Consider the following 27,785-nt stretch of genomic DNA (forward strand, 5'->3'; position numbering starts at 1 on the left):
TACATTACAGAAGCATGCCACATAATGTTAACATGCTACATTACAGTAGCGTGCTACATAATGTTGACATGCTACATGATGTCAACATGCTACGTTACGTCACGTTAGTGAATCCACACCTTGAGGTGGCTGTGAGTGAACAGTCATGCTAACATGCTATTCTATGCTATTATGTTGATATGCTAGATTAGATTTGAATGCTACCTGATGTTAACATGCTACATTAGAGTCTTTCAGCGAGATGGTAGCCCAGAGGCTCTCAAAGGAAAGAGTGAGATGTGCCTCTCCTGAGTTGGATGAATGTGGTTTACGGGGACATGTGGTGGATTTTGGAGACGTGTGGTTAAACTGGTCCATGGGAACGCAGAGTTACTCAGCACCAACCAATGAGAGCATCTGCTGAGAGCTGGCTTTTAATTCAGGATGGGAGAGTAGTCATTAAACAGAGAGCGAGAGAGATAAACAGCAGCTTCAGGCTGTGGTCATGTGACCGTCATGAAGTCTGTAATCGCTTCTTCTTATTTTTATCTCGTATTCGTTTGGCTCGAATTACCCACAGTTCTATCATCACGTCAGTGTGTGGGTTCACTGTTCCAGGTCAAACGGGTTTATCCCGGTGGTCAAAGATGCTGTGACGATATGTGAATATCAATAAACAGGAATTGATCACCTGATCTGATCCTCTCTGACACAAACTGACATGAGAACAGCTCAAAGTCAATATATTTATTGTTCTTCCTCATCAGCTTCATTGATTTCTGTAAATATCTGCTTATTGTGAATCTGATGCAGCAACACATTTCACAGACTGAAAGATGTGGAACGCTCCAAAAACACCTGCTCCGAACATTCCACAGGTAAACAGGCTCATTGGTGACAGGTGAGAGGATCATGATTGGGTATGAAAGGGGCAAAAAGACAAAGCAGTGAGTCTCAGTCTGTAGAGACGAACTCATCACGATGAGAAAGGTCAAAGTCATGAAAGCAGAAAGCAGCTTGAAATGAAAGTTAGAGGAAACACTGAGCTGCCGCAGGCGGAGCTGCTGCTTCTGCTGACAGAAACATAAATCTGAATCTAAATGTTTTATGTGGAGTCTGAACTGGATCTGGTCTGAGCAGGATCAGGACTCAGGATTCTGCATGAGCAGCCTCTGATTCTGATCTCGTTCCCATGATGCTCCCTGTTCTGTTATGTCTGCTGCTACTGGGGGGAAAGAATGAGGCGCGAGAGAGAGAGAGAGAGAGAGAGAGAGAGAGAGAGAGAGAGAGAGAGAGAGAGAGAGAGAGAGAGAGAGAGAACTTCACACAGCTGATGGTTTGCTTTGATTTCAAACGCCTGCAGGTATGTATGTGTGTGTGTGTGTGTGTGTGTGTGTGTGTGTGTATGTGTGTGTGTGTATGTGTGTGTGTGTGTGTGTGTGTGTGTGTCACATCAGGTTTCTGTTGATCTGAATGACACAAACAGATTCAGACTCACATGTTGAACATTGAGGTGAAACATGTCTCCATGACGTTGAGGGACTGTGGCGCCATCTACAGTGATGTCACACTGTGTCAATATCAATATAAATACTGATAGATCAGATCTCATCAGCACTAAATTCCATCATCATTAAACATCAGATGATCAAGTCCATCAGAATCAACGATCAATACAGTAACAGAGTTTACGGAAATAAAAGAGACGAAATTGTCAAGAGGGATCAAATCATGTCCACAGAGACAGAGAGAGAAGGATTAGAGGAGGACGAAGGAGTGAAAACAGATTTGAAAGAGGAGCAGCAGGAACAGGGAGGAGGAGGAGGAGGAGGTCAAAGCTGAACATGAAATCTGATCAATTTGGATTTTCGTTCAAGCTTTACTTCATCTATTGTCACAGTTTGTTAACGTCTTATTAAACAGCAACACGGAGACAAAATGTCTGAACCTGAAGGACACTGAGACACTGACACAGAGTCAGAGAACAACGCTCAGAGACACAACCTGAGACCATGAGAGAGACAGGCAGGTCTGTCTCTGATCAGACATCAGACAGACAGGTGTGTCTGATGTCCTGCAGCACCCACTGGTCCTCACAAAGACAGTAAACCAACGCACGCATAGAGTAATCTGTGTGAGTGTGAGTGTGTGTGTGTGTGTGGAGGATGAATGTAGGTCAGGCAGCAGATTCTCCGCATGGCAACAATGTAGAAAATCCCAACTCTGAATACTTGCATCTGATTGGCTGAGAGCTACAAACAGGCAACCAATAACCTTTCAACCCCCAGGACACTGTATGTGTGTGTGTGTGTGTGTGTGTGTGTGTGTGTGTGTGTGTGTGTGAGAAAGAGACTGAAGCACTGTGTGGTGTTCAGGTGACATCACAGTGACATCACAGATGCAGCACTCAGTGGGTGGGGTCACAGACAGGAAGTGTCCCAATTGAACAGGTGACGGACTGAAGCGCCGCGGAGTCGACTATCCCAGACAGCACTGCTGTACAAGCCGTCCAATCAGAGGGCTGCACAGTCTGTTGCTGTGCAGCTCAGTCGGTCTCTGTAGAACCGATCGGTTCTGGATCAGAACGGCAGATGAGGTTTCAATATGATGCAACTGTGATGTCACTGCTCTGGATGGAGGTGTCGCCATAGCAACAGCCGCTGAGGCTCATGGGTACTAGGTTTTATCCGGCATGCTGCAGACCAACTGAGACCAAAGAGTATTTTTATCAGGACATAAGTCAGAGCAGCACCGTGTGCGTCTGATTTATTATCTACATCTGATCGCCGCTTCCCTGTCAGCTGAGAACATGCTACACGCTAAAAACACGGCTTTAAATCAGCCCAGTGTGGCTCAGGACAGCTCCAGGATCAACAGAGGCCAACAGAAGACCGGTTTTCATCCCACAGCAGCAGAATGAAGAAGAGCAAACCAACCTTCATCGTCTGAAAACAGAAGAAATAAAGAGCAGTGACACCTTCTGACCCTGAACGCCTCACTGACAGCTGCCTGCCGCACGTCACCTGAACGCCTCATCAGCGCTGACATGTTGCAGCACTGCGTTTAAAGGACAGCTGACGGTCCTCAGTGTCCAGATGAGGACAGAAACAGGTCTGTTCATTCTGGACTTGGACAGACGGTCAGTCCTCAGTCTGAGTGACAGAAATCAGTTAGCAATGTTCCAGCGTTTCAGGAGAAAGTTTCCTCTGAATGTTTCCAATGCAAAATTAACGAAATTAACTGATTACAGCAATTAACCGACGAGGCTTCAGATGAACACAAGACACAAGGTTCACTGCAGCTGGATGATGTCCCTGTGAGAGGACGCAAACAGACAGACTCAGACAGAGAGGGGGACAGACAAACTGAGAGACTCATCATATGTAAGATTTCATCTCTCAGACAGAAACTGTTTGGACTAAACCAATGTCCCCACAGGAAGACAGGAAGTCCCCATGGGTTGTTGTGCAGTCAGATTCAAGTCCCCAATTTCAATTTAAAGAAAATAAAAAAATAAAAAATAAAAAACGCACGCACGCACATGCAAAAGCGCGCGCGCGCGTGCAGCAGCAGCAGCAGCAGCAGCACGTGGCGCTGGGTGGGGACAGCCATAATAAAAACAACGCTGATGAATTAACGACATCATTTGTTCCTCATTAAACATTCAGATTCCGCCCGTCAGGCTGAAGATTTGACTGAACTGAAACAGGAATCAAACGCACCTGCAGTCAGGTGTGACCTGCAGCAGAGAAGCGTCAGGAGAGGTTCTTCCTCTGCTCATTACCTGTGAGCCGAATGAAAGAGGAGCTCGACGCGGTCCAGAGGAAACACTCAGCTTTGGTCTCCGCGCGGCGCTCTATCGCAGAGCCGCGAGGACACCGAAAAACGACAAACTTTTAGATGGAGCCTGGCTTAATGTTTCCTCCGCGCGGGAGGGACCAGTGAGCCTGGTTCAGCTGCTTCCTGCGGGTCAAAGACCTTCTACCTGAACCACCTGCGGGCTTCCCTCCTCCAACAGGAATCTAACCTGTCACTCGGCATTCACATTGTCCAGAAAGCCGTCCGGCCCAGAACCCGCAGCTTCAGACCAGCCGCTCCGTCCTCCGGTCAGCTGATTGTCTCCCGCTGCGGTTCGCGTTCACCTCTGCGCGGCGTCTCACATCAGGTGTGATCGATGACGGTGACTGATTGATTGATGACGCTGATTGTCGCGTCGCGCAGCCGCCCTGAGATCAAACGAGCTGATCATCGCGGATCGATGATCTGATCAAAGAAGAATCCATGCTCTTCATCCTCCTCCTCCTCCTCCTCATTGAAACAGCAGCGTCTCTGAAGCTCCATCAGCACGGCGAGGCGAGCTCGCGACACGTCGGCCACGCGCCCATTGGTGCGCGCACAGATTGCTTGAGCCGTCTGTACTTCCGGAGACTCTGGCGCGAGCAGCTGATCAGTGCTCAGGACATACGCACCTGCAGCACGTGACACAAGAGACAAATGAAGGCACGAAACGATGCACGAGCGCTAAGTGTGGGAGAGTTTAATTTTCAGCTTCTTTCAACAGGAGAAACTATAAATGATGACGTCATGAAGCAACTTTAAAAACGTCTCTGAGGGAAACTGGTCTGAGATCAGCCTCAGTCTGTTCAGGATTCCAGATTCTTATCAAAGTCTGCACTGAGAGCAGCTTCATCGGGACACTCAACCCGTTCTGATTGGCTCTCTGTGCCTTTTCCAGAGAAGAGGAAGAATCCCTGAACACCTGCTGAGCAGCAAGGTGACATGAGCCATCAGACAGCGTGGAGGAAGCTTCTGTTAGCATTAGCTGGAATGCAGCGTTCCAGAGCGGGAAAGGCGGACTCCGCCACAAACAACTGCTGACCGAAAACACGTGAAACTGGACTGAGACCAGCCAAACAGGACAGGAAGTGCACTCCACACGGCCAATAAAAAATGCTCTAAAAATCTTTATTGTTCAGAGAATATTCACAAACAGATTTGACTCTCAAACAGCTGCTCAACAGACTTCCAGCAGCAGAAGAAACAGAAACCACAGAAGAAGAAATATTTCCTTACAGATGTTTATAAAAAGGGAAAACTAAATATTTTGATGCTACAGAAAGAAAATAATTTACAGCAGACCTGCTTTAAACTCCGCCCCCAGACAGCACCATGACCTCTGACCTTCGTCGTGGTCACCAGAGGGCAGACGGAGCGACATCAAACTTTATTTCCATTTGAGGGTGAAGAGGTGTTGACTCCGCTCCTTGCTATCTCCATGACAACAAAGAGTGTAGCAGAGGAAAAGAGCTCCGATTGGTCGATAATGTACAAATATCCTACAAGTAAAACAGAGGGCTGTCAGAGCCCCGCCTCCTCGTCGACATGGTAACCAGCTGCAGGGCGGGACTTAACAGAACTGTAACCAATGGCAGTCTTCAGCAGAACATCGGCTCCTCCTATTGGTCAGTTCTGAACTTCTTTGGCCCAACAGGTTTGCTGAGACAAGAAAACAGTGATGAGATTTAAAGAGACGAAGCTCTGCCTCAGAAATGTGATCAATAATCAGTAATAATCATTAGTTCAGCTGACGATGGTGCTGAATGTCCACGGTCATGTGACTCTTTCACCTCACAGCCAATCAATGAAGTCTTTTCTGTCTCTGATCATCGTGTAACAACGAGGAGCAGAAACAGTCAGCCAATGTGATGGAGTGAATTCATTCATTATTCATTCATTCATTATTCATTCATTCATTGCGTCTGAAGGTCACTGATGGACTCTGAGTCCTGATACTGAACTGGTCCTGAATGAGTGAACTTACCTGTCAGAGGCTGCTGCTCTCTTCACTGCTGCTGCTTTGGCTTCTTTGCTGTTTTCTACAGGAGACAGAAGACAAACAGGCATCATGAAGAACACGTCGTTGAAGAAAACGTCTTCAATCAGAACGTTACTGATCCTCATTCAGCTGGTCAGACAACACAAACACTGAAAACACTGTGACACTTCACCAACATCTTATTCTAAGTACTTTATCATTTGTGCGATCCATCTCACCTTGTGGCCACCGGACCTGCGTGGTCGACCCGCAGTCCTTCTGGTTCTGTATTATTCTCACCTTGTGGCCATCGGACCTGCGTGGCCGACCCGCAGTCCTTCTGGTTCTGTATTATTCTCACCTTGTAGCCACCGGACCTGCGTGGCCGGCCCGTAGCCCTTCTGGTTGCGAGCGGCGATGCGGAAGATGATGGCAGGCTTAGTGGTGTAGTCGATGTGGGCGTTGGCGAGGCTGGAGGCCTGGACCAGGCAGGACGGGTTAGGACCGCAGTAGACCCTCATAAAGGCCAGCTGGGCTGGACCAGAACCTGAACCAGAGGAAGTGGCCTGGCTGGACTGGATGGCCAGGTACACCGAGTACTCCGTGATCTTCCCTGATGTGACGGCAGGAGGCTCCCAGGTCAGCTGAGCCCCGTCCAGGTTCTGCAGGAGCAGATTCAAAGAGTTTGATGCTTCTTGCACTTCTGGTTTGGTGCTGAACTACATTTTGTTGTCTCAGTTCTGGAACTATGTGCACTGACGATGAAGCTGAATCAAGTCTAATCTACGTTTGCCTTGAAACCACCTGCCGGTTTACGCACACATCAGACGACTCGCTGCAGTAATCTGCTGATGGTTTTAGCTCCACAGCATCTCTGACTTCATGTTACAGTAAAAGAGCTTTAGAGGTTTACAGGTTAGACTGATACCAGATCAGTACTTCGTACCAGCAGATGTCTGAGGACAGCTATCACACTTGGTCTTGGGGCAGAAAAAACATTTTGCATCCCACACCCTTTCAGGAAACATGGCTGGATTACTTAGGTGTATTTTAGTCATATATTGCTTCCTTGGTCATTTTTTTTGTTGTTCTTGGTGTTGGATTATTTGTTGAAGTGGTAGCAGATATCAAAAATCATGTGACCACCAGGTTACTCCACCATCAAAGAGCTCAGACTGGAGCGCCTGGAGGATACAGGGACATGTGGCTCCCTCTGCTGGTCTCTGAGCTCTATCACATCACATTACAGTGACAGTGGTTTCAATGGTGACCCAGAATTAAACTGGTGTGATATCAGAGACATGTGCTGCTGGTTCTGACAGGACTGGATGTGACTAACGAAGTGAGTCTCACCTTGCTGATCTTGATGGCGCACGGCGCTCCGGGGAAACCAGGAAGACACGTTTTAAACGCAGACACCTCCGAGAACGCCCCACGGCCACAGATATTAATCCCCGCAACCCGAAATTTATAGGCTGTCCCCGGCTGCAGCTCCACCTTCCTCATCTGACTGTAGTCCGGCATCGCTCCCGAGTCGTCCTGCAAGCAGACACATCACCAATAACATTGACAACAAGCGTAGGGGTGCAGAGTCATGTCAGCATCTCCAGGACAGGTGTGCACACCTCGAGTTGTATTATGACATATTGTAGCAATCAGTGTTGTGCCTGAACGCGTTCACTGAACGATAGTTCATGAACTCGTTCATATTTTGGGCGAATGTGAACTGAACGTACTGTCTTACTGCCTGATGAACGTTACTGTGAACTTGTTCATTCTGGCGTCTGTGAACAGCACGCCCCAGATTTCTATAGAGCCTTCCAGGCGAAAACCCCACTAAAACACACCGTAAACAGGCCTTAATATGTAGCGGAAAAACACCCAATCTGGCAACACCAGCCACGCTGCATGCGTCATCAAAACAAAAAGCAGCATGTAGGCATCGTGTGATCATTTATGACAAGGTCGGTGAGGATGGGAAAAATCTTACATTTCTGTGCAAACTTTGCCCACCGGCTTTCAAAAAGAAAATCCGCACTTCAGTCACATCCACAGCAAAACATTTGCACCTTAAGGACTACTGTTCTGTTTTTCTTTAAGTAGTTCCTCATTAAAAAAGACCATTGGAGCAGCAAGTTCTCCCTCATGTTTCTGAGCGTATACTGTTGGGGTGAAAGCTGCAGCTGCTACACTGTCCCCTCAACGCTAATGTAAACCCTTCAACATTGGACATGAAGACGAAATCTGACGCATAGTTAGTGTTAAAACTGATAAAATAATTGCTGTCTGTGGTTCTATATGGGCTGTGTCTACACACACACACACACACACACACACACACACACACACACACAGATATATATAGTTGCAGCAACATATGGAAAAAAGAACTATGAACTCGTTCATTTTTGGAACGGTGAACTGAACTCTGAATTGTTCATGTAGAAAGTGAACTTTTCCAACACTGGTAGCAATACCGTTCATTTCCCATCATGCCTAGTGCTGGACTGTACTGATTCAAAATGCAGATGTTCCTTTTTGTTCGTGTTTGTAGTATCTGACCCCAGGAGTCAAATCACAAGACACGAGCTCACGTGTCGTTTATTTACCTGAAAAGCAACATGACAATGAAAAGTTTCAGATTCTTACGTCAGCCATATTGTCCTCGTCGGGGACGTAATAATGTGTCACGACCATGTTGGTCACTTTGACGATTCCAACGTCGAACCACTGACTGTCCTTCACGGCTGACTTCACCTGGACGCCCTGCTTCTACACACGTAAGCACACACAGAAACACACCGTTAGCATGCTGTTGCTGTGTCGTCGCAGCACACTGCCCCCGCTGTTGCTCCGCAGTGCTGCGTCTCTCACCCCTGCAGTTGCTGCGATGCCATTGGTGACCTCAGTGAGCGCGGCAGATGGTTGAACCTTAACTGGGCTGGCAGAGGAGGGGGCGGGGCCAAACGTACTGGCCAATCGGGCCACAGCGCTCGTCACTGCTGATGATGTCAGCTCGTGTCCGTTACTCTCTGCTGCCGGGTCGTTCAGGCTGTCTGCTGGAGCAAGGCCCTCTGGGAAACACAGAGAAACGTTCCTGATCAGAAGCCGGCGGACGTGTGAGCAGACGTCTGCCTGAACCGCATTTAAACCTCATTCTATGTCCAGGTCCTCATCCAGCGCCTGACAGACAACATGAACTCTGTGAGGAGACAGCTCATCTTTCCCTTTCTGAAAACATTTGGGACTTTAAACCAGGTTTATGTTACAGGTACGTGTGGCAGCAGGTCTACCTGTGGGCATGCTGCTGTGCTGTGGTTCTGGTTCTGCCGGTTCTAGTTCTGGTCGGTTGAGCTGCTGCTGGACCAGAGCTGCGAGCTCCTGCTGGGTCAGAACGATGGGGATGGACTGATCCGCCGAGCCTTCTGCTTCAGCAACAGACACAGAGACAAACGTCAGGTCCAGATCAGCCGGCGAGCTCCTCGCCAAGCTGCCGCATGTTGACTGCAGCTCTGCTGTGAGACCCTCAGTGCGAGTCCTTCTTCACCATGAAGGTCTCACAGTTCCACATCAGTGTCAGCTAAATACTGGACCCTGATTGGCTTCAAACTCCCGTTATGTCATAAATTCTACAGACTTAAGGTGAAACTTTGCTCTGTCAGCAGAAGAATGTGAAGACAAACAGGAGCTCCAACATCTCAGTGAAATAACAAGAGAGGACTTTAAGGTGTCACATGACAGGCTGACACCAGGTCTGCAAGTCCAAAGTCCTGGACCTGAACAGAGTTAGATTCCCATGGGCCAGGTGGACCAGTGCAGCCCACACACACACACACACACGCTGAGGCTGGATCTTACCCATGTGTCCTGCCGCCTGCAGTACTGCCTGTATTGTCACCTGCTGGGCTGCCTCCTCTGTTGCTGTGTTAACAGCGAGCTGACCTGGGGTCAGCCCCGTCACCATCAGGGTCGTCGCCCCGGAGACCACCTCGCTTCCGTCCCCTTCTGATGACATCAGCTCCTGAGGAAGACCACTGTCTGAAGACTCCATCTGAGAGAGGGACGAGCCGGTTGGTCATCTGTGTGCCTGCGTGCGTGCGTGCGTGCGTGCGTGCGTGTACCTGCGCTGCTGCCTCGCTGCCTTCCACATGAACCTGTAACACTGCGGTTGCAGAGGATATTGTGTGGTTGGATTGGCTGTCCATCTGCATAGGCCCCTCCCCCTCTCCTGCTGCTGGCTCCATGGTGACAGCATGGGCCTCTGAGGACTCCGCCCTGCCCTCTCCAACCAATAGGGAGATCTGACCACAGACAAACGGCGTGAATCATGGGACATCAGCGATGATGTGTGTGTGTGTGTGTGTGAGACTTACAGGTATGGATGGTCCGGGGGTGGGTGTGGCCTGCGTAACCGTGGTAACAGCTCTCGTCTGACTGGCTATGGCGGAGGAGGCAGGATCAGAGGAGGAGGAGGGGTCTGTGGAGTCTCCCTGCAGACTGTCTCCACCCTGCTGAGCTGAAGACACAGAGGACAGAAAGTGATGTCACTTCCTGCTGAAGGCACCCACAGAGCACAGACGTTCACACAGTGTTCAAACACTCTTAACTGGGGATGAGCAAGCCTTTGCACTTTCATTTCGTCCAATCGCAGCTATCTGATCTCCGGGGGTGGGGGCCAGAAGGAGGGGGACTTTCGTCACAGCGTGGACGACACGAGTCAAGAGTCAAGAAAAGTTCCAACAGAGAATCCAGGTGTCAGATCTGAACTGCTCTGGTATTCAGGATTTTCAGTTCACTGGAGACTTCAACGGGGATCAGCGGGCGAACATGCGGCTCCAGATTCTACAGATTCATCTCGACTCTGATGGTTCAAATCAATAATCATCATCAATTGTTCACATATGATCCAATCGTCAACTGGCACAAGCCAGCGTTCTGGTCTCATTGAGGATCTGTTACCTGAACGTTCCCTTATTGTGTCACAGCGGCTGAAAGCACAGGTGTGGTCGTCATTTTGTCATTTAGTTTTTCCAGGACATTTGGTCCTTTTCCAGGACGATTTCAGGACAGAATCATTGAAATAAAGAATCTCAGGTTTGATGGAGTCAGCACCAAAGGTATAAATGGAGTACTTTTAAAACTGCCATATAGCCTCAAATAAAAGCCAGGTCTCAAATAATGGCCAGGAAGCATGGGGAAGAACAAGGGTGCACAAGCTGCGGGTGCCAGCTAAATGTAACGTGCATTTACATATTTTTATATCAAATATTGAACGAGCTAATCATGCTTTTTTCAATGCTTTGTTGTTTTGCATGACTCATCTGAAGCATTACTGTCCTGCCTCAGTCCCTGCGGGTGTTTGTGTGTTCATGTCTTTATTGCATTTTGTAGTAACAGAACCACAAGATGGCAGCAACAACTAACAACTGAGGATGAATCACTGAAATGTGTGACAAGGCTCATCAGAAATCTGGCCTCAGGTCAGCTCTTCACCATCTTTGTCTCCACGTTCATATGTTTCGTGTCCTCACAGGGTTCTTCCAGGAGTCCAGACTGTTGTGTAAAGGAGGTGTGTGCCTGTTTTAACGTGTCAAAGTGAGGCTGCAGGTGTGTCAGCAGGTTACCTGTAGCTGTGGTAGCAGTGTTAGTGGTTCCTGTCTCGTGGGTCTCACATGGTGGATTGGAACACACCTGGAGGCAGAAACACTTAGAGTTCAGTCTCTTCTTCCTCACAACTCCTGCTGTGATTTGGCGCTTTACAAATAAAACTGAACTGAATTCAAATTGAATCTCGTGGTCCAATCACTGTGGCTGCTCCACAGTGATTGGACCCCATAGGACCCCATAGGACCAGACCCCTGCCTCGCAGTAAGCTCACCTGCAGCACTTGGCTCGAGCCGGCGGACGCCACGGTGGCGGTGTTGGTCGTCCCCGTGTCGTGCGTCTCACAGGGTGGGTTGGAGCAGACTCTGCCATCGCCGCCCATGGTTGCTGTGGCGACGGTGGCGGTGTTGGTCGTCCCCGTGTCGTGCGTCTCACAGGGTGGGTTGGAGCAGACTCTGCCATCGCCGCCCATGGTGTGCGTCTCACAGGGTGGGTTGGAGCAGACTCTGCCATCGCCGCCCATGGTTGCTGTGGCGACGGTGGCGGTGTTGGTCGTCCCCGTGTCGTGCGTCTCACAGGGTGGGTTGGAGCAGACTCTGCCATCGCCGCCCATGGTTGCTGTGGCGACGGTGGCGGTGTTGGTCGTCCCCGTGTCGTGCGTCTCACAGGGTGGGTTGGAGCAGACTCTGCCATCGCCGCCCATGGTTGCTGTGGCGATGGTGGCGGTGTTGGTCGTCCCCGTGTCGTGCGTCTCACAGGGTGGATTGGAGCAGACCAGCCTCACTGCAGCAGCATCAGAGGTTAATGTTTCACCTACGCAAGCTTTCAGCGCAGTGACGGCAGCACTGCAGTACTGCAGTATCATGAGTATCCTGCCCTATCCTGTACAGCAGGGGTGTCCACACTACGGCCTGCGGGCCAGGTGCGGCCTGGAATCCATTTTTAATTGGCCTGCAGCTAATTCTAAAAACATACTGGAATATGGCCCCCACATGAGACTTCTATGGCCTCTCTGCACAAAGATGCAGGAGGTGAGGCTGTTTCATCCACCAAGAAGCACTCTGTGCCAAGACGGTCCAGCTTAGCGATGTGATGAACGCTGTTGTGAAAACGGTGAACGTAATTCGAGCACGAGGACTCTACCACAGAAAATTTCAAACTTTCTTAACTGACGTTGATGCTGAATACGGGGACCTGCTCTACCATTCAGTGTGCTGGCGAGGTCGCGGCTCCGTGCTTCGGCGGTTTTATTCTCTGAGATCAGAGATCGAGCAGTTTTTGAAAGAGGCCGACCTCTTCACCAGCTGAGTGCCCCTCTATGGTTGGCAGTCACCCTAACACTTTGAATAAGAGCCTACAAGGCAAAGTTGACCAACTTGTACCGCAGCTTTACGTGCACGTGAAAGCATTCTGTGTGAAGCTCATTGAGAAAGAAATCAAGCTGTTCGCGACTCCCTTCTTGATAAACGCTGAAGAGGTGAAAGAGAGTCTGCAGTTAGAACTCATAGAGATGCAGTGTGATGATTCTCTCAAGAATCAACATCAGCTTCTCTCCTTGCCTGACTTCTACCGGAGCTTGGAAGAAGCCAAGTTTCCTCTGATGAGACGCCACGCGAAACGACTGACCAGTCTGTTCGGCTTAACACACATATGTGAGCAAACGTTTTCTCTGATGACGATGAACAAAAGCAGAGTGAGAACCAAAATGGCCGACGACCGTCTCGGTGACGTCCTTTGCATCTCAACCACCAAAACTGACTCCCGACATGCCAGCCAACCCGCGGGCCAAAGCACAACTTCACAGCTCCTGCTGAGCGCACCGCTGTTCTCCTTATAGGAGAGCTCAAAATATATTACGCACAATCCGTTTTAAGTTAAGCCCAATTACTAAATAAATGTAGTCATTTTATGCTGATGGCATTTTAAAACAAATATTAGTTGATCTGTTAACAAGGCAAACAACTTAATTGTATAACAAGCTGGAAAATGTAAATGTTTTTTTATCCCCTCATACAGGGTTGTCAAAGGGGGACCATCCAGAAACATCAAAACCAAAAAACCAACAGACAGCCCATTCGTGAGAAGCTGTGATGTCGGCTGATTGACTTTGCTTGAGGCATCATACACCTCACTTCCAGGGCGGCCCCTGTCTGTATACTTCTCCATATGTGGCCCTCCGTGAACAGTTTGGACGCCCCTGCTCCACAGTGACTGGAACTAATACTTGTATCTACAGCTGCAGTAGTAGTAATAGTTGTAGCAGTAGTACTGGTACCTGTAACAGCTCCACTGTCTCCAGGCTCTCCCCCTGCAGTAGTAGTAGTAGAAGTACTTGAAGTACTTCCAGGTTCTTCTGAAGTAGGAGAAGCCATGATGGCGACAGGCAGATCCTGGACCAGTGGCTGAGCCTCGGCACCACTTGGAGTCGTGATCAGAGTCACCTGCAGACACAAAACTACAGTATTACTGCAGTACTGCACTACAGTGCTGTAGTACTGTACAGAGACACAAAACTACAGTATTACTGCAGTATTAGACAGTCCAGAGCCGTCAGTCAGTCACCTGTTTGGGTCCTGCTGCTGCAGTTGTCGCTGTGGTAACCTGGCTGGCCAGAGTGGCGATGGTTGCCAGGGTGGTGATGGGCGTTGGCAGGGAGGCGCTGGCGGCAGCGACTGCACCTCCTGCCACCGAGGTGGAGACGCTTCCTGTTACTGTGCCCAGAGTGGACACACCTGCAGACACACAAACACACCTGTCAGAGACAGACTGATGGCTCAGCGCAGGTGTGTTACAGGGCCTCCAACCACTATGTACCTGTGGTTGTCTTGACAACCAGAGTGGTGACGGTGGGTTTGGCGCCGACCGCTCCCGGTGACAACAGTCTGACTCCGCTCATCGGGACGGTCCTGAGGATTGTACCGGGCGTCCCGGGAGCTCCTTTCAACACCACCTGGACACAGAACCACAGGTTTGTCCTGGCTGACGTGGACCTGAGAGCGTTCCGGGTTCTGGACCTTAAACTCAGATTGTTGATTTTACACAACGTGAGAATGAAAAAAAGGAAAAGAACAGCATGCAAAGGAGAGAGAGAGCCGAACCCTCGGGTAACATTTAACCAGGTGTCTGGGTTAGGGTTACTTTTGTGTGTGCGTTACCTGTGTGTGTGTATGTTTTACCTGTGTGTGTTACCTGTGTGCGTGCGTGTGTTACCTGTGTGTGTTACCTGTGTGTGTGTGTGTTACCTGTGTGCGTGCGTGTGTTACCTGTGTGTGTGTGTGTGTGTGTGTGTGTGTGTGTGTTACCTGTGTGTGTGTGTGTGTGTGTGTGTGTGTTACCTGCGTGAGGCCCTGCTGGCCAGCTGCAGTCATTTTGGGGATGGTGGTGAAGATTTTGCTGGCACTTCCTGGTGTCACCATCTTGGTGGTCAGGATTGTGATTGGACTGTTAGCACCTGTAGGGGGAGGAGCTTCACTTAGTCAATCATTCAACTGAACATAAAGAGCAGCTCAGGGACTCAGGTGTGCGCTTCCCGTACCTGTGGCCCCCTGCAGCGCAGACACTGGGATGGTCTTGATGATGGTTGTACCGGGTTTGGAGGTCACCGGGGCAACACCCAGAATGGCGGATTTCGTCGATGCGGATCCGGCCTGCGTGGTACTGAGAAGGGTCGTCTGTTTACCGTCAGCTGACGTCACCAACTTCAAGATGGTTCCTGCTGGGAGAGTGCCCTTTGTCTAACGGGCAGGGGGGTTGTTTAATGTCTCAGGTGTACCTGTCCTTGCTAAATCACCTGCACTTGGATGATCTGGGTGGCTGGGCTGATCCCAGCCTGCCCAGTAGCACCTCTACTCTGAACTGATTTACTCTATAAACTAGAAGGTTTATAATGCCTTTAATCATTTCACTTTGTTCCACAAATGAATTAACGACAGCTCGTTCGGGTAACTTTTTAAACCACACAGCACCTGAGTCTGATGACTGATTTTTAACCTTCATTGAGTTCACCTGATTCACATTCATTCAGGTGTACAGAAACATTTTCAGCATCAAATCAAAAGTGATCAAAAAGCACTGAGAGATTCTCACTGCAGACCAAACGACTCTGTGATCCAAGGTCCAATGAACAGAGAGCTGTGAAGTCCAAATGCCAAAAACAAACATGCCTACGTGTGTTTATGTTGATGAAACTGACAAGTGAGCAGGTACACTGGAGCTGTAGACAAACAGTGGACATGTGAGTGGACGCAGACATGGGGACTAAATGAAAACAAAGGTGCACAAGCACCAAAACCAAATGCCCAAACATCGAAACCATTTTAAGGCAAGACGGGATTTTTGGTCTGTTCTGTTCTGGTATGTTTTACATATGTGTTTTCAGGGGTTTAATCAAAGCCAGGAGAGGAACCTTAAGACCACCACTGACGACTGAAGGGAGTAGTTTTATCCTTTATTAACTGGTTCATGTAGATCAAACCCACATGCATGGTGACGTTATGTTTCTCAGGTGTTTCTGATTCATGGTTAGTGTTGCAGCTGTTTCTGTCTTAAAACCTGAATCTTTGGAATGTGTCAAAAGATACTTTTTAAGAGACAAACATGTGACATCACTCACCAGAGCTCCGCCTCCTCCCAAACTGAGTGGGCTGTTAACAAGGGTGATGGTCTTTGTGATTCCGCCCACGACCGTGGTGACCACCTGAGCCTGCTGGGAGACGGTCACTGTGCCAGACTTATGGACTGTGATGATTGGTCGGTTGGGGTTCCCAGGTGTGGAGACTACAGAGGCCCCACCCACCTGAGCAGCAGCAGTTTTGAGCATTCGAGTGGCCTGGTTACTCACCTGAGACACACAGAGACAGAGGCAATGAGTTTACACTGCAATGAGTTTACACTGCAACGAGTTTACACTGTAACGCATTTACACTGCAACGAGTTTACACTGCAACGAGTTTACACTGTAACGCATTTACACTGCAACGAGTTTACACAGCAACGAGTTTACACTGCAACGAGTTTACACTGCAACGAGTTTACACTGTAACGTGTTTACACTGCAACGAGTTTACAGTGCAACAGGTTTACACTGCAACGAGTTTACACTGCAACGAGTTGTCACTGCAACAGGTTTACACTGCAACAAGTTTACACTGCAACGGGTTTACACTGTAACGCGTTTACACCGCAACAGGTTTACACTGTAACACGTTTACACTGCAACGAGTTTACACCGCAACACGTTTACACTGCAATGAGTTGTCACTGCAACAGGTTTACACTGCAACGAGTTTACACTGCAACGCGTTTACACTGCAACGCGTTTACAGTGCAACGAGTTTACACTGCAACAAGTTTACACTGTAACGCGTTTACACTGCAACAAGTTTACACTGCAACGAGTTTACACCGTGACGCGTTTACACTGCAACGAGTTTACACTGTAACGCGTTTACAGTGCAACGAGTTTACACTGCAACAGGTTTACACTGCAACGGGTTTACACTGCAACAGGTTTACAGTGCAACGAGTTTACACTGCAACGAGTTTACACTGTAACGCGTTTACAGTGCAACGAGTTTACACTGCAACGAGTTGTCACTGCAACAGGTTTACACTGCAACAAGTTTACACTGCAACGAGTTTACAGTGCAACAGGTTTACACTGTGCCAAGTTTTCATTGTAACAAGTCTTAGGTCCTTAAGAGTATCTACCATTACATTAAAGGAACACTGTAGGTTTTTGACTGCATCTCGTACATTTGGGCATGACAGGGCCTCGTGCTGACAGAGCGGTACAGAGGATGCCCAAAAATGTCTGAGAGTTCCAGGGAGGAAAGAGACGTGTCAGCAGGCCAAGCTGTGATGAAAGCATCCAAGAACAGAGCTGATTCTCCTCTGGTTGGCTGAACCACCAGGTGAAAACCGACTTTTCCTGAGATGCTGATTAATGCGATAGATTACTAAGCGTCATAAATAGGATCTCCCACCAATCTAGTAATGATATGGAACTGCTATATGTATTTCACTGTGCTCCCTAACAGCCTCTCAGACAACACAACACACCGTTTTCTCTGACGCTCTCCCTTTGATTGTTTCCCATTGCCCCCGTGTAGTTAGCGTCTACTAAATGCAGTATCACAGCTGTACATACCATTGTAACTGGAGCTGCCACTTTGACCGGTAGACTGCTTGATCCTGGACTCACAGCCACCGTTTTTACAATCGTTGCCCCTGCAGGAACATTCAGCATAGTTGCTGTGGACGGAGGGATCTTCTGAGTCGCCGCGGCCGCCGCAGCCAACGCCGCCATGCCACTCATCTGAGGACTGCTTCCTATTGGCTGAGAGCAGACAGGAAATGGGAAGGAGGAGTGACCAAGGATGAAACTTTTGAGAGTCAAAGGTCAGTCTAGTCAGAAATAGTAATTTGATAAAAAAAAAAATTCTGAACACAAAGTAAATCAAGTGTTTCAAATCAAAATCTGGATTGGACCTGATTCACAGTCTAATGTGCAGTATGCAGTCAGTGGTTGAGTCCTGGAAAATGTCAGTGATGAAACCTGCTTGCCCTTTTATGAAGAACATTGATGTTTATTCACCCAGAAGCAGCTGATGTTTCTCTGTATAACACGACCTCCTGTCTGTCAGCTGCTGCATCTGCTGACCAGAAGTCTGTCATTGGTGTGTTTAATGTTTAAAAAGTGTCTGAAGTCATTTCTGTGGCACCTTTCTGATCTCAGTCTCGTGCTAATCGCTGCACAGGTGTTCTGTTTTTAAGACTGCATTTTTAACATTTTTTTGTGTCAAACGTAGTTTATCTGCGTCATATGATGTGCTGCAGCAGTACAAACATTACTGGGTCAGCACAGAAGACTGCAGATGGTCCCTGATTATCACAGAATCTGAGCAAAATCAACCTGTTGATGAAGACCATGAGTGTGGTAAAAAGCTCCAGGAAAAGCAAGTGGACCTCCAGTTAAGAGATAAGATTCATAAAGATCTCTTTACCGTCCCCTGACCAGCCTGAGCAGGTACCACCATACGAACACCTGCAGGAAGTGTCGTCATGGCTACTGGGGATTTGGGTGTGGTTTGTCTCACTGCAACTGGAGCTGCTGCCACCTTCAGGACAGCTGCAGAAATACAGGAGACAGGTGAGGAACATTCAGAACTACCTGCTCTGTCACCTGTAGATCTACCTGTCCAAGTGTGTGAACCTACCTGGTGCTTTGGCGGCAGCAGCAGCCAATGGGCTTCCGGGTACAGAGGCAGTGGGGGAGGGGACCACTGTGATACTGGACAGTGGGACCGTCTGGTTAGCTGGCGTCATGGTAATGGGGGCGGGGCTCTTGGGAGAGCTGGCTCCAGGTGTGCTGGTGCGGATGGGGTTGAGGGCTGGGCTAGAGGTAGGTGAGGTGGCTGCAGGTGTGGCTGGAATGTCATACTTCTGCAGCTGCAGCAGGTAGGTGTCAGCGGTCTGTGAAGGCCCCCAGCTCACCTCCAGAGACGATGTATTGGCCCGGACCAACTGCACCCGAGAGGGAGCGGAGGGACGCTCTGAGGGAACAAAGGTGAGAAGGGGTCAGACAGACAGGTGAGAGGGGGTCAGACAGGCAGGTGAGAGGGGGTCAGACAGACAGGTGAGAGGGGGTCAGGCAGACAGGTGCACTTATCAAAACCAAAGAAAACTAAAGAAAACTAAAACATCAGCCTGTCTCCACTGGACGCAGCGTCTGCGTGCTTGACACAGCAGCAGTCCTCCTCACCTGTCTCCAGGTACCACAGGTCCTTGCAGCACACCTGGTTGTTCCAGGCCTTCCTGTATCCGTCTCTGCCACTCCAGATGTAGAGCCTGGAGTTGATGGCCACGCTACAGTGACCCGCTCGAGCTCTGGGGACGTTCTCCTCCAAACTGTCCATAAGGACTGTCTCCCAACACATGGTGTCTACACAGACAGACAGGTGGTCAGACAGGTGGTCGTGCTGTGATGTCTTCCTGATGTGTGTGCCAATACGTGTTCATGGTGTTGTGGGAACAGAACTCACCTTCCCAAAATTCATGTTCCCACAACACCAATCAAGATCTGAGGATGAGTGGTGGACTGTTATGGACACAAACTGAAAAGATGGGACAGGGACAGGCTGCTGTTCATTATGAATGAGACCTGCTGTCTCAGCCGGCGCCCGATGATGAGTGCAGTCATAGACTACACACACACACACACACACACACACACACACACACATATGTATGTATTACTGTGACTGTGTGTGTGAATGTCAGCATCAGCCACGCCTGCGTCTCCAGGAAGAACCAGGAAGCGCTTTTCAAGAAAGACCACAGTCAGAACACCCACGAAGTCCTCTGACGGACGAAGACGTTGAGGCTGTTTTCACACGTGACGCTAACAAAACGTAAGTCTCTGCTGTGGAGTTTGTGTGTGTTTGTGTATTTGTACCCAGGTTGAGGCAGGCCAGAGTATTAGTACACTTCCACTCCTTCTCATGAGTCGCCACTTTGACGTCATCCATCACCAGAGGAACCCAACCTCCAAACACATACATCCTGACAGAAAGACAGACGGGTGGAGTCAGAGAGACAGACAGCCAGGGGGACAGAGAGTGAGTGACAGAGAGATACACAGACAGTAGGAGGGTGAGAGAGAGAGAGAGAGAGATGGGGGAACGAGATAGAGACAGAGACAGACAGGGGGAGAGTGAGAGACGGGGGAGAGAGTGACAGACTGCCAGCGGACAGAGAGAGAGACAGACAGACAGACAGGGGGAGAGTGAGAGAAAGAGAGAGAGAGATGAGGGAGAGAGAGACAGACCGCCAGGGGGACAGAGAGAGAGAGATACATAGAGAGAGAGAGGTGTGTAGTATTTGTGTGTAGTCTTACTTGTTGTTGATGGTGGTAGCAGAGTGCAGGCTGCGGGGGAGGGGGGCGTTTCCACTGAGGGCCGGTTTGCTCCACGTCAGGGAGTCTGTGACATCATCAGAACAGGAGCAAATCAGCAGTGAGCACAGGTTAGTTTGGTATCATGAGTGACAGATGGAAGAGATGAAAGATTCTCATGTCCTTGTCTCCAGACTCAAGATGTCTGACGGTTAAAATACTTCGTTCTGACGAGACAATGATGTCAGACTCTTCATGAGAGACGCTGGCAAACGTCCATGTTAGTTTTGCTCCAGAAATGCTGTAATACCTCTCATCTGTGTCGAGCATGTCTCACCTGTGTCGAGCATCCACAGGTCTCCCAGTCTGCAGCCGCTCATCCCTCCGTAGATGACGAGTCTGTTGGCTCCATGGCTGCTCGACGCCACGGCGGTGTGACTCTCTCTGGGCGGCGGCGGCTGACCTGACGTCAGCGGGATCTCCCAGCCGACCACACTGGAGCCCGGCCGCAGCTCCAAACGGTACAGGTCGTTCAGATATCTGACAGGAAAAGAAGGCGGACAGACCTTTGTGTATGTATGTGTGTGTGTGTGTGTGTGTGTGTATGTAAGTCTTGCTGTGGGTCAGACAGGTGTTACTTGAAGACAGTCTGATGTTTCCTACCTGGGGATGTTGTTCTTGGGGTCTTCACTGTCATTGGCCAGTCCTCCAAACAGGTAACAGCAACTGCCAATCAGAGAGAAGCTGTGTCCCAGGCGGGGACAGGGGGGCGGGCCGTTCTTTGGAGGCTTGGCCTTCAGACGTTTCCACTCCCAGCGACTTGCCTGAAGAAGACGACAAACAATGATCCACAGCTTGCCACAGCTGGCCTAGGTAAACTGTGACCTTTAGGGGGCGTGGCAGACCCAGCACGCCTGGAAACTACCTGTTCCACCTTCTGGCCTCTGGGAGGCGCTACAGAGCTCTGTACACTCAAACAACCACACACAAGAAGAGCTAGTGTCATTGATGCTGGCGATTGATTGACCAATCAGAGCTCCTGCTGCTGCTGACGTCACCTGAGCGAAGGTTGATCACACAACTGTAAATTTTAAGGCAGGAAACAAAACACTGACCAAAAAAAAGAAGCTCGGAAGTTCAGTTTAAATTAATGATGAATTAGTTGTTTAAAGACGTCTGAGATGAAATGAGGGTTAAATTAATGATCTTTATGTTCATCAATAAGCTCTTGACCTGCTGTCAGGACAAAACTCAAACAGAACCAGAGGGTCAGACCATTTCCAGTCAATACTTCAGTCTGGAAACACTGGACACAAATATCCCACAATGCATGGCAGCACTGAAGACTACAGTGCCTTTGGACTGGCAGACCGGGGTGGTGGTCCCTCTGTTTAAAAAGGGGGACCGGAGGGTGTGTTCCAACTATCGGGGGATCACACTCCTCAGCCTCCCTGGGAAAGTCTATTCCAGGGTACTGGAGAGGAGAATCCGGCCGATAGTCGAACCTCAGATTCAGGAAGAACAATGCGGTTTTCGTCCCGGCCGTGGAACACTGGACCAGCTCTATACCCTCCACAGGGTGCTTGAGGGTTCATGGGAGTTTGCCCAACCAGTCCACATGTGTTTTGTGGACTTGGAGAAGGCATTCGACCGTGTCCCTCGCATCATTCTGTGGGAGGTGCTCTGGGAGTATGGGGTTGCAGGCCCTCTGCTGAGGGCTGTGCAGTCCCTGTACAACCGGAGCAGGAGCTTGGTCCGCATTGCCGGCAGTAAGTCGGACCTGTTCCCGGTGCATGTTGGACTCCGCCAGGGCTGCCCTTTGTCACCGGTTCTGTTCATTATTTTTATGGACAGAATTTCTAGGCGCAGCCAGGGACCGGAGGGGGTTCGGTTCGGGAGCCGGCAGATTTCGTCTCTGCTTTTTGCGGATGATGTTGTCTTGTTGGCTCCATCGAGCCAGGACCTTCAGCGTGCACTGGGACGGTTCGCAGCCGAGTGTGAAGCAGCTGGGATGAGAGTCAGCACCTCCAAGTCCGAGGCCATGGTTCTCGACCGGAAAAAGGTGGCTTGCTCCCTCCGGGTTGGGGGAGAGATCCTGCCTCAAGTGGAGGAGTTTAAGTATCTTGGGATCTTGTTCACGAGTGAGGGAAGAATGGAGCGTGAGATTGACAGGCGGATCGGTGCAGCGGCAGCAGTAATGCGGTCGCTGTATCGGTCCGTCGTGGTGAAGAAGGAGCTGAGCCGAAAGGCGAAGCTCTCGATTTACCGGTCAATCTACGTTCCTACCCTCACCTATGGTCATGAACTTTGGGTCATGACCGAAAGAACGAGGTCCCGGATACAAGCGTCTAGCTGTTTACCTTTTGCAGTAATTTACGGATTATTTGGTAATGAAGATGCTCGAGTTCATCTGAGGCTCACACTTCTTCTAGTATATCTTCAAAATGTATAAAAAGACATGTCATATGACAATCATTATTGCTATGATGACTGGCAGATAAAGGAGTACTGAATATGCCGGGACAGGTGAGGTTGGAGAATGCCGTGTGCATCACTTCCACATTGACCAGCACATTTGAAAGGATACATACTACTGCTTATATACACAAAAACATGTTGAACTACAGTACACATATTGCATATTCAGAGCATAGCATGGGCCCAACGTGTCCCGAGGCCCTGCCCCTGCAGTGACATCACTGACCTGCAACTCGTAGAGGTCGCTGCTGTATTTGCCGTACTCCACCATCCCCCCAAACACCAGCAGCCTTGTCCCGTCACACACAAAGCCATAGGCGGCACAGCCGGGGGGGACGTCCCCTCGCACTGCAGGGATGAACCACTGGTTGGTAGCTACAGGGGGAGACACCAGAGGACATGAGGACATGTTACAGGTACAGGTCAGCCACCCAAACACAGGCTGTGTTCAATTCTGCTTCCTTCCTCCCTTCTCTACCTTGTGACCTGGAAACTGTTCGAGGGCCACCGTGAAGTGTGTTCAGGTCGCTGACATGCGTCATGTGTACAAGGAGCTCAGACAGGTAAACTGCAGGTGTATCCTATGAGGATGTTTATGACTGGACAAAAACACTCCTTAGATCAGAATCCGATCATTGATTGGTCAGCTGATGTGATGTGAGTGAATCAGCTCTCCTCTGGCATTAATAATGCTGAATGTCTGTGATACTGCAGGTGAGACAAAACAGCAGCAGCTCTATGCTCATTCACATCTTGTCCTGAGATTAAAAAAATATTCCACTTGTACAGTCTGAATAGAAAACTTGCTTTTAATCAGTCCAAAAACATCATCCTGATCCTGAAGAGGACGGACTGGACCTGTGGTCTGTCTCCCACTAATTACACATTTTATTCAGCTCATTTCTTCTTGTTATTTCTCCTTCACATCTGTTCTGTTTAACAGTAATTATAACAACATTTTACCTGTTATTCCTTATTTCTATTAACTACATACATCCATATTAAGTGTTGAAGCATCGCCAAGGTTGTTTCAACAGAATGGATGAAGGTTCAACACAACAGCTTCAGTGAAAAAGACTCAATAGAATTATCACTTTTCTGAAAACAAATGATTTATAAGCTTCATAAAGGACATTATGGCAGAGCTGAAGCGCCATCATTCTGCACACCATTCTCCAATAACTTGTTTAGTTGTTGGCAAATAAAATTTTCTTTTGCAATTGTGATCCAGTGGATTCCGCATATGAGGCTGGCAGTCATAACTTGGACTGTGGGTCCAAAGATGGGCTGTTTTATTGCCTCCTTCACGTCAATTTCAGGGATATTTTCTCTGTTGTTTCCACCATTTCTGCTGCAGCAGCTGGGGGCGTGTCTGTGTGGCGTCACCAATGTTTTCAGTAAAAACGCGCCATTTCTCTCGGTTTCTAACGGGGCGGCTTCGTTAGCTACACAGCTAATGTTGTTAGCATGCGGAGCGGCGGGTAGCTGGTTACCTTCAACGAGCAGAAGCTAACCGAGGCTAGCAGGATAAAACTGCAATCCAACATACATTATATTCCTAACACTATCAGTTTCAGTCACATTCACAGAACACCATCAAAACATGAGATATTATAACTCTTTAGCTAGGTTAGCTACTGACAATTGTTTGCTTTCAATTATCATTGACGGCTAGCATCTTTTCATAAAGCTGCTTAATGTCCACGGCGAGTATTTAAACAGCAAGTCAATAGTTAAATCAGGTAATATACCTGTGTTGTAGACGTGCAGCTCGTCCACGATCCCCTCGTTCCCTCCGCCGAATACCACCATTAGCTCCTTGATAGTGACGGCTCGATGTCCGTGCCGGGGTCGTGGCACCGGGCCGGTCCAGCCCAGGACCCTCTTCCAGCGGGGCTGCAGCACCGCAGGAGACGCGGGTTCGGTTGCCATGCCACAGCTGTCAGGGTTCGCTTCTCCCGGTTCTCGGCAAGGGAGAAAAATGCAGATTCAGTAACTTGTCGTGTCAAAACCTTTCAAATCGTCTCTAGCTCGTTTATAGCAGCTCAAGATTAGCATTAGCCTGCTAACTAGCCGGCTAACTTGAACGTAGCCTGCTATGTAGCTAACGAGCTATCCCTTTCTAACGGGATTAAAGATTGTTTCTGCGGGGAGTTATCAACTGTCTGCCACAGACTGAGAAACTTTTATTTCACAGAGTGAATAAACACCCTCTTCTGGCGATACAGTCTGAGATTCAGAGAGGGATCAATATGACAGCAGCTAGCCCAGAGACTGCAGCAGATAGTCCGCCATTTTAGCCTGGTGAACGCTGTGTAGTATTTTTATAGAAAGCCGCCAGTAGCTTCTCAGGCTAGCAGAAACAAGCAGAAACAGAAATGCATATCCAGCTGCGATGCACGGCTACTCCATGCATCGGTGTGAAGGGATACTAGGGCCTTAAAAGCTGTTGTTAAATATGCAGAGCAGAGATCTGTGCGCCGGGATGGGAGCCGCCATCTTGCTGCTAACAGCAACCAAACAAAACACAGCGGCTGGAAATGGTAGAGGCCAGGTGGCTAACTGCAAGCTAACTGCTAACAGACAGCTAACAGACAGCTGATCCGCCACAGGCTTCATACAGTCAATCATGACACACGGCTCCATACTAAATAAATATTGACTGAAATGTTTGGCTGTCCCGTTAAAAGGAAGCTCGTCGCTAATATCGGACACAACGTCCAGAACCTGATTATTTGTTCATGTCAACAGTGCTCTCGCTGCAATCTTCTTTATACGTCCAATATTCTTTTAATATTAGTTTATATGACAGGCCAACTTAACTCAGTGGAAGTGAAAATCCAAGAGGACACTAAAAGTATGAATTCCACTGGATTAACTCTACTGATGTCATGTGAAAGCTCTCACAGTCTTTCCTCTGGTGTCAGTTTTAACTAGATATTGATTACAGTCCAATTAAACTGTTAAGAGTTAAACGCCCATTGCAGACTAATACTGTTTCTAATGGTGTTAATCTCAAGGTGTCAGTAACATAACATGAACGCGTGCTCACACTCACATGATAATGACTGAATTATTACACAGCTGCCAACGCTGCGGCATGTTTGTATCCTGGGTTGATCGGCAGGTAAACACAGGTGATAAACATATCTGAGTCAAGTTTCAGGGCCAGCAAGCAGTCAGCCGACACAGGAAATTACACAAAGCAACATTTTATTTTCTCCACAATTCTTTGATTAAATGCAGTTTATTGAATTATTAATATACAGGCACTGTGGTGATTCTGCCTTGACGCTTCAGCGACTCAAATGCTGTGCTGTAGCTAACTAGCTCCTTGGTTGGCAAGTTAACGCTAACCCACGAACATTAGCCTTTAATAACGGGCACTGCGGCTATGCTAATGCTAGTCAACTTTAATCTGTCCCGGTGTCGTGAACAGCCCGTGTTCATGCTAAAAAAAATAAATAAATAAACGTATTCGTTTATTTCCGCGTAGTTTTTGTGGCCCCACATTACCCTGGTTTTGCGGAGAGTATGTACTTACACAGCATCCTGAATTAGCTCTTCAACAAGCTAGTTGCCAGTTCATATTAGCAAACACTGCCGACTCGTTACCGGGTAATTAATGGTAAAGATTAAAAACGAACCGCATACTCTGTATTGAAGAAAGTGACAATGGACGACTCATAAGCAGTCTTAACTGTCGAGGCAAATTGGTCAATACAGGTAATTTGATTCAGGTTCTGTTCAAACAGCAAAAACGCTAAAGTTTAATTAGCACCAATGAGGTTAACTTCCACTTCCCACTTCCACTTTTAAAAAAAAAAAAAAAACATGGCGCCGCGGAACCGTTAAACGCTACAATAACCTGCAAAACAACGAATAGCGTTTTATCTTTTGTACAATACTTACTCGTGAATATCTGTAACGTACAGTAAAAGTGTGGGAATTGCTGCTACGCTAAGAGGACTATGTCCGGATAGTTTAAACTTAAAGACAAAAAACAAAACAAAACATGATACATCTTCTCATGCCGCTCAGGAAGTCGCCATCTTCTCCGAACCTCAGAGAGCTAAGCGCCACCTGGAGGAGAAACGCAGGAAAGACAACCTCTGATTTGTTTACACTTCAGGAAACAACGTGCCGGATTTACTGCTGAGAAGTCACGTGATTTCACACAGGCGACTTCCGCTGAAGCGTGTCTCTGCCGTCACGTGAACAGCAGGTCGTCAGACTCTGTTCTCAATGGGGAAAATAGCTCATTAACAGTTTGAGATTGTCCAAAATTAAACTGCTGGGACAACAGACATGATAATAAAAGCACTGTAACACCTTGTTGTTGTGTGTGTGTGTGTGTGGGGGGGGGGTCTTCAGTGGTTATAAAAAAGTAGTTTACAACAAATGCAGAGAACAACTTTTGGGTTGCCAGGTTGTGAAATATCTTTCATTAATGAAGTGTGACAGGTTTTGAACCAGTCATCAGCAAAAGGCAGAAAGTCACTGATAATAATAAAAGTTGAAAGTCAATAGCAGATGGTTCATACAGTGTCGTAAATGTCAATCAAGTTACTAAATGGCCATCGTTCCAGATGGGAAACCACAACCTGGCAACGTCAGTTGTCTTAGAAGCCACCTGCACAGAAATGATGCACTAACCCTTAATAAAGTCACATTTAGATCATCTCTGAAAGGAAATCACGCTACGAAAACAGGCTGATGACCTCACAACCACTCAGTGACCACGAATCCAATCTGAAACGTCAGAGGAAGAATTCTGTGAATGTGTGGAACACTGCAGCTCATCAGTCCTGCTTCAAACCACAGGTTCAGGAGGCAAACTATAGTACTGCACCCCGAAAGACATTATTATGGGACAGAAGAGGCAGATAATTCACCTTTTGAGGTTCAAAGAAAACATCTCTGGCTGAAACTGGATAATTTCCACCAATCGACATCAACAAAACAATGCACTGAATGTACTTCAAACACGTCCGAGTGCTCAGTGACGACTCCTGC

At 48.5% G+C, this 27,785-nt stretch overlaps 2 protein-coding genes across 7 annotated transcripts in view; both read right to left on the minus strand.

Annotated features, from left to right (window-relative positions):
- The window catches only part of ccdc120a (coiled-coil domain containing 120a), a 30,394-nt gene extending 26,029 nt beyond the window's left edge, over positions 1 to 4,365 (minus strand). Inside the window, exon 1 of the mRNA XM_076740820.1 lies at positions 4,007 to 4,365. The gene's annotated coding sequence lies outside the window, so the exon portion shown is untranslated. The remainder of the gene's footprint in view (positions 1 to 4,006) is intronic.
- Positions 4,366 to 4,923: 558 nt separating this feature from the next.
- Positions 4,924 to 26,820, minus strand: hcfc1b (host cell factor C1b). 6 transcript variants are annotated; one of them, XM_076740813.1, is made up of 29 exons: positions 26,682 to 26,820; positions 24,521 to 24,733; positions 22,996 to 23,144; positions 20,955 to 21,115; positions 20,629 to 20,831; positions 20,295 to 20,379; positions 19,854 to 19,960; positions 19,161 to 19,340; positions 18,616 to 18,951; positions 18,403 to 18,527; positions 17,547 to 17,735; positions 16,011 to 16,238; positions 14,934 to 15,132; positions 14,734 to 14,849; positions 14,213 to 14,348; positions 13,961 to 14,130; positions 13,674 to 13,839; positions 11,673 to 12,181; positions 11,419 to 11,485; positions 10,168 to 10,310; positions 9,916 to 10,095; positions 9,653 to 9,845; positions 9,088 to 9,222; positions 8,669 to 8,868; positions 8,444 to 8,566; positions 7,148 to 7,333; positions 6,156 to 6,456; positions 5,801 to 5,855; positions 4,924 to 5,475 (listed from the first exon to the last, which is right to left on the minus strand). In XM_076740813.1, exons 2-29 carry the CDS (start codon positions 24,699 to 24,701, stop codon positions 5,436 to 5,438), a joined length of 4,863 nt encoding a protein of 1,620 aa, XP_076596928.1. In that variant the 5' UTR covers positions 24,702 to 24,733; positions 26,682 to 26,820; the 3' UTR covers positions 4,924 to 5,435. The 6 variants fall into 6 exon arrangements, with proteins under 6 accessions (XP_076596928.1, XP_076596929.1, XP_076596932.1 ...); XM_076740814.1 differs by lacking the exon at positions 26,682 to 26,820 and adding an exon at positions 26,314 to 26,385; XM_076740817.1 differs by lacking the exon at positions 26,682 to 26,820 and having other exon boundaries at positions 11,673 to 11,822; positions 11,874 to 12,181; positions 24,521 to 24,841.
- Positions 26,821 to 27,785: the final 965 nt, after the last annotated feature.

This window comes from Chaetodon auriga, chromosome 10 (genome assembly GCF_051107435.1).
Source record: "Chaetodon auriga isolate fChaAug3 chromosome 10, fChaAug3.hap1, whole genome shotgun sequence".
Lineage (NCBI taxonomy): Eukaryota > Metazoa > Chordata > Actinopteri > Chaetodontiformes > Chaetodontidae > Chaetodon > Chaetodon auriga.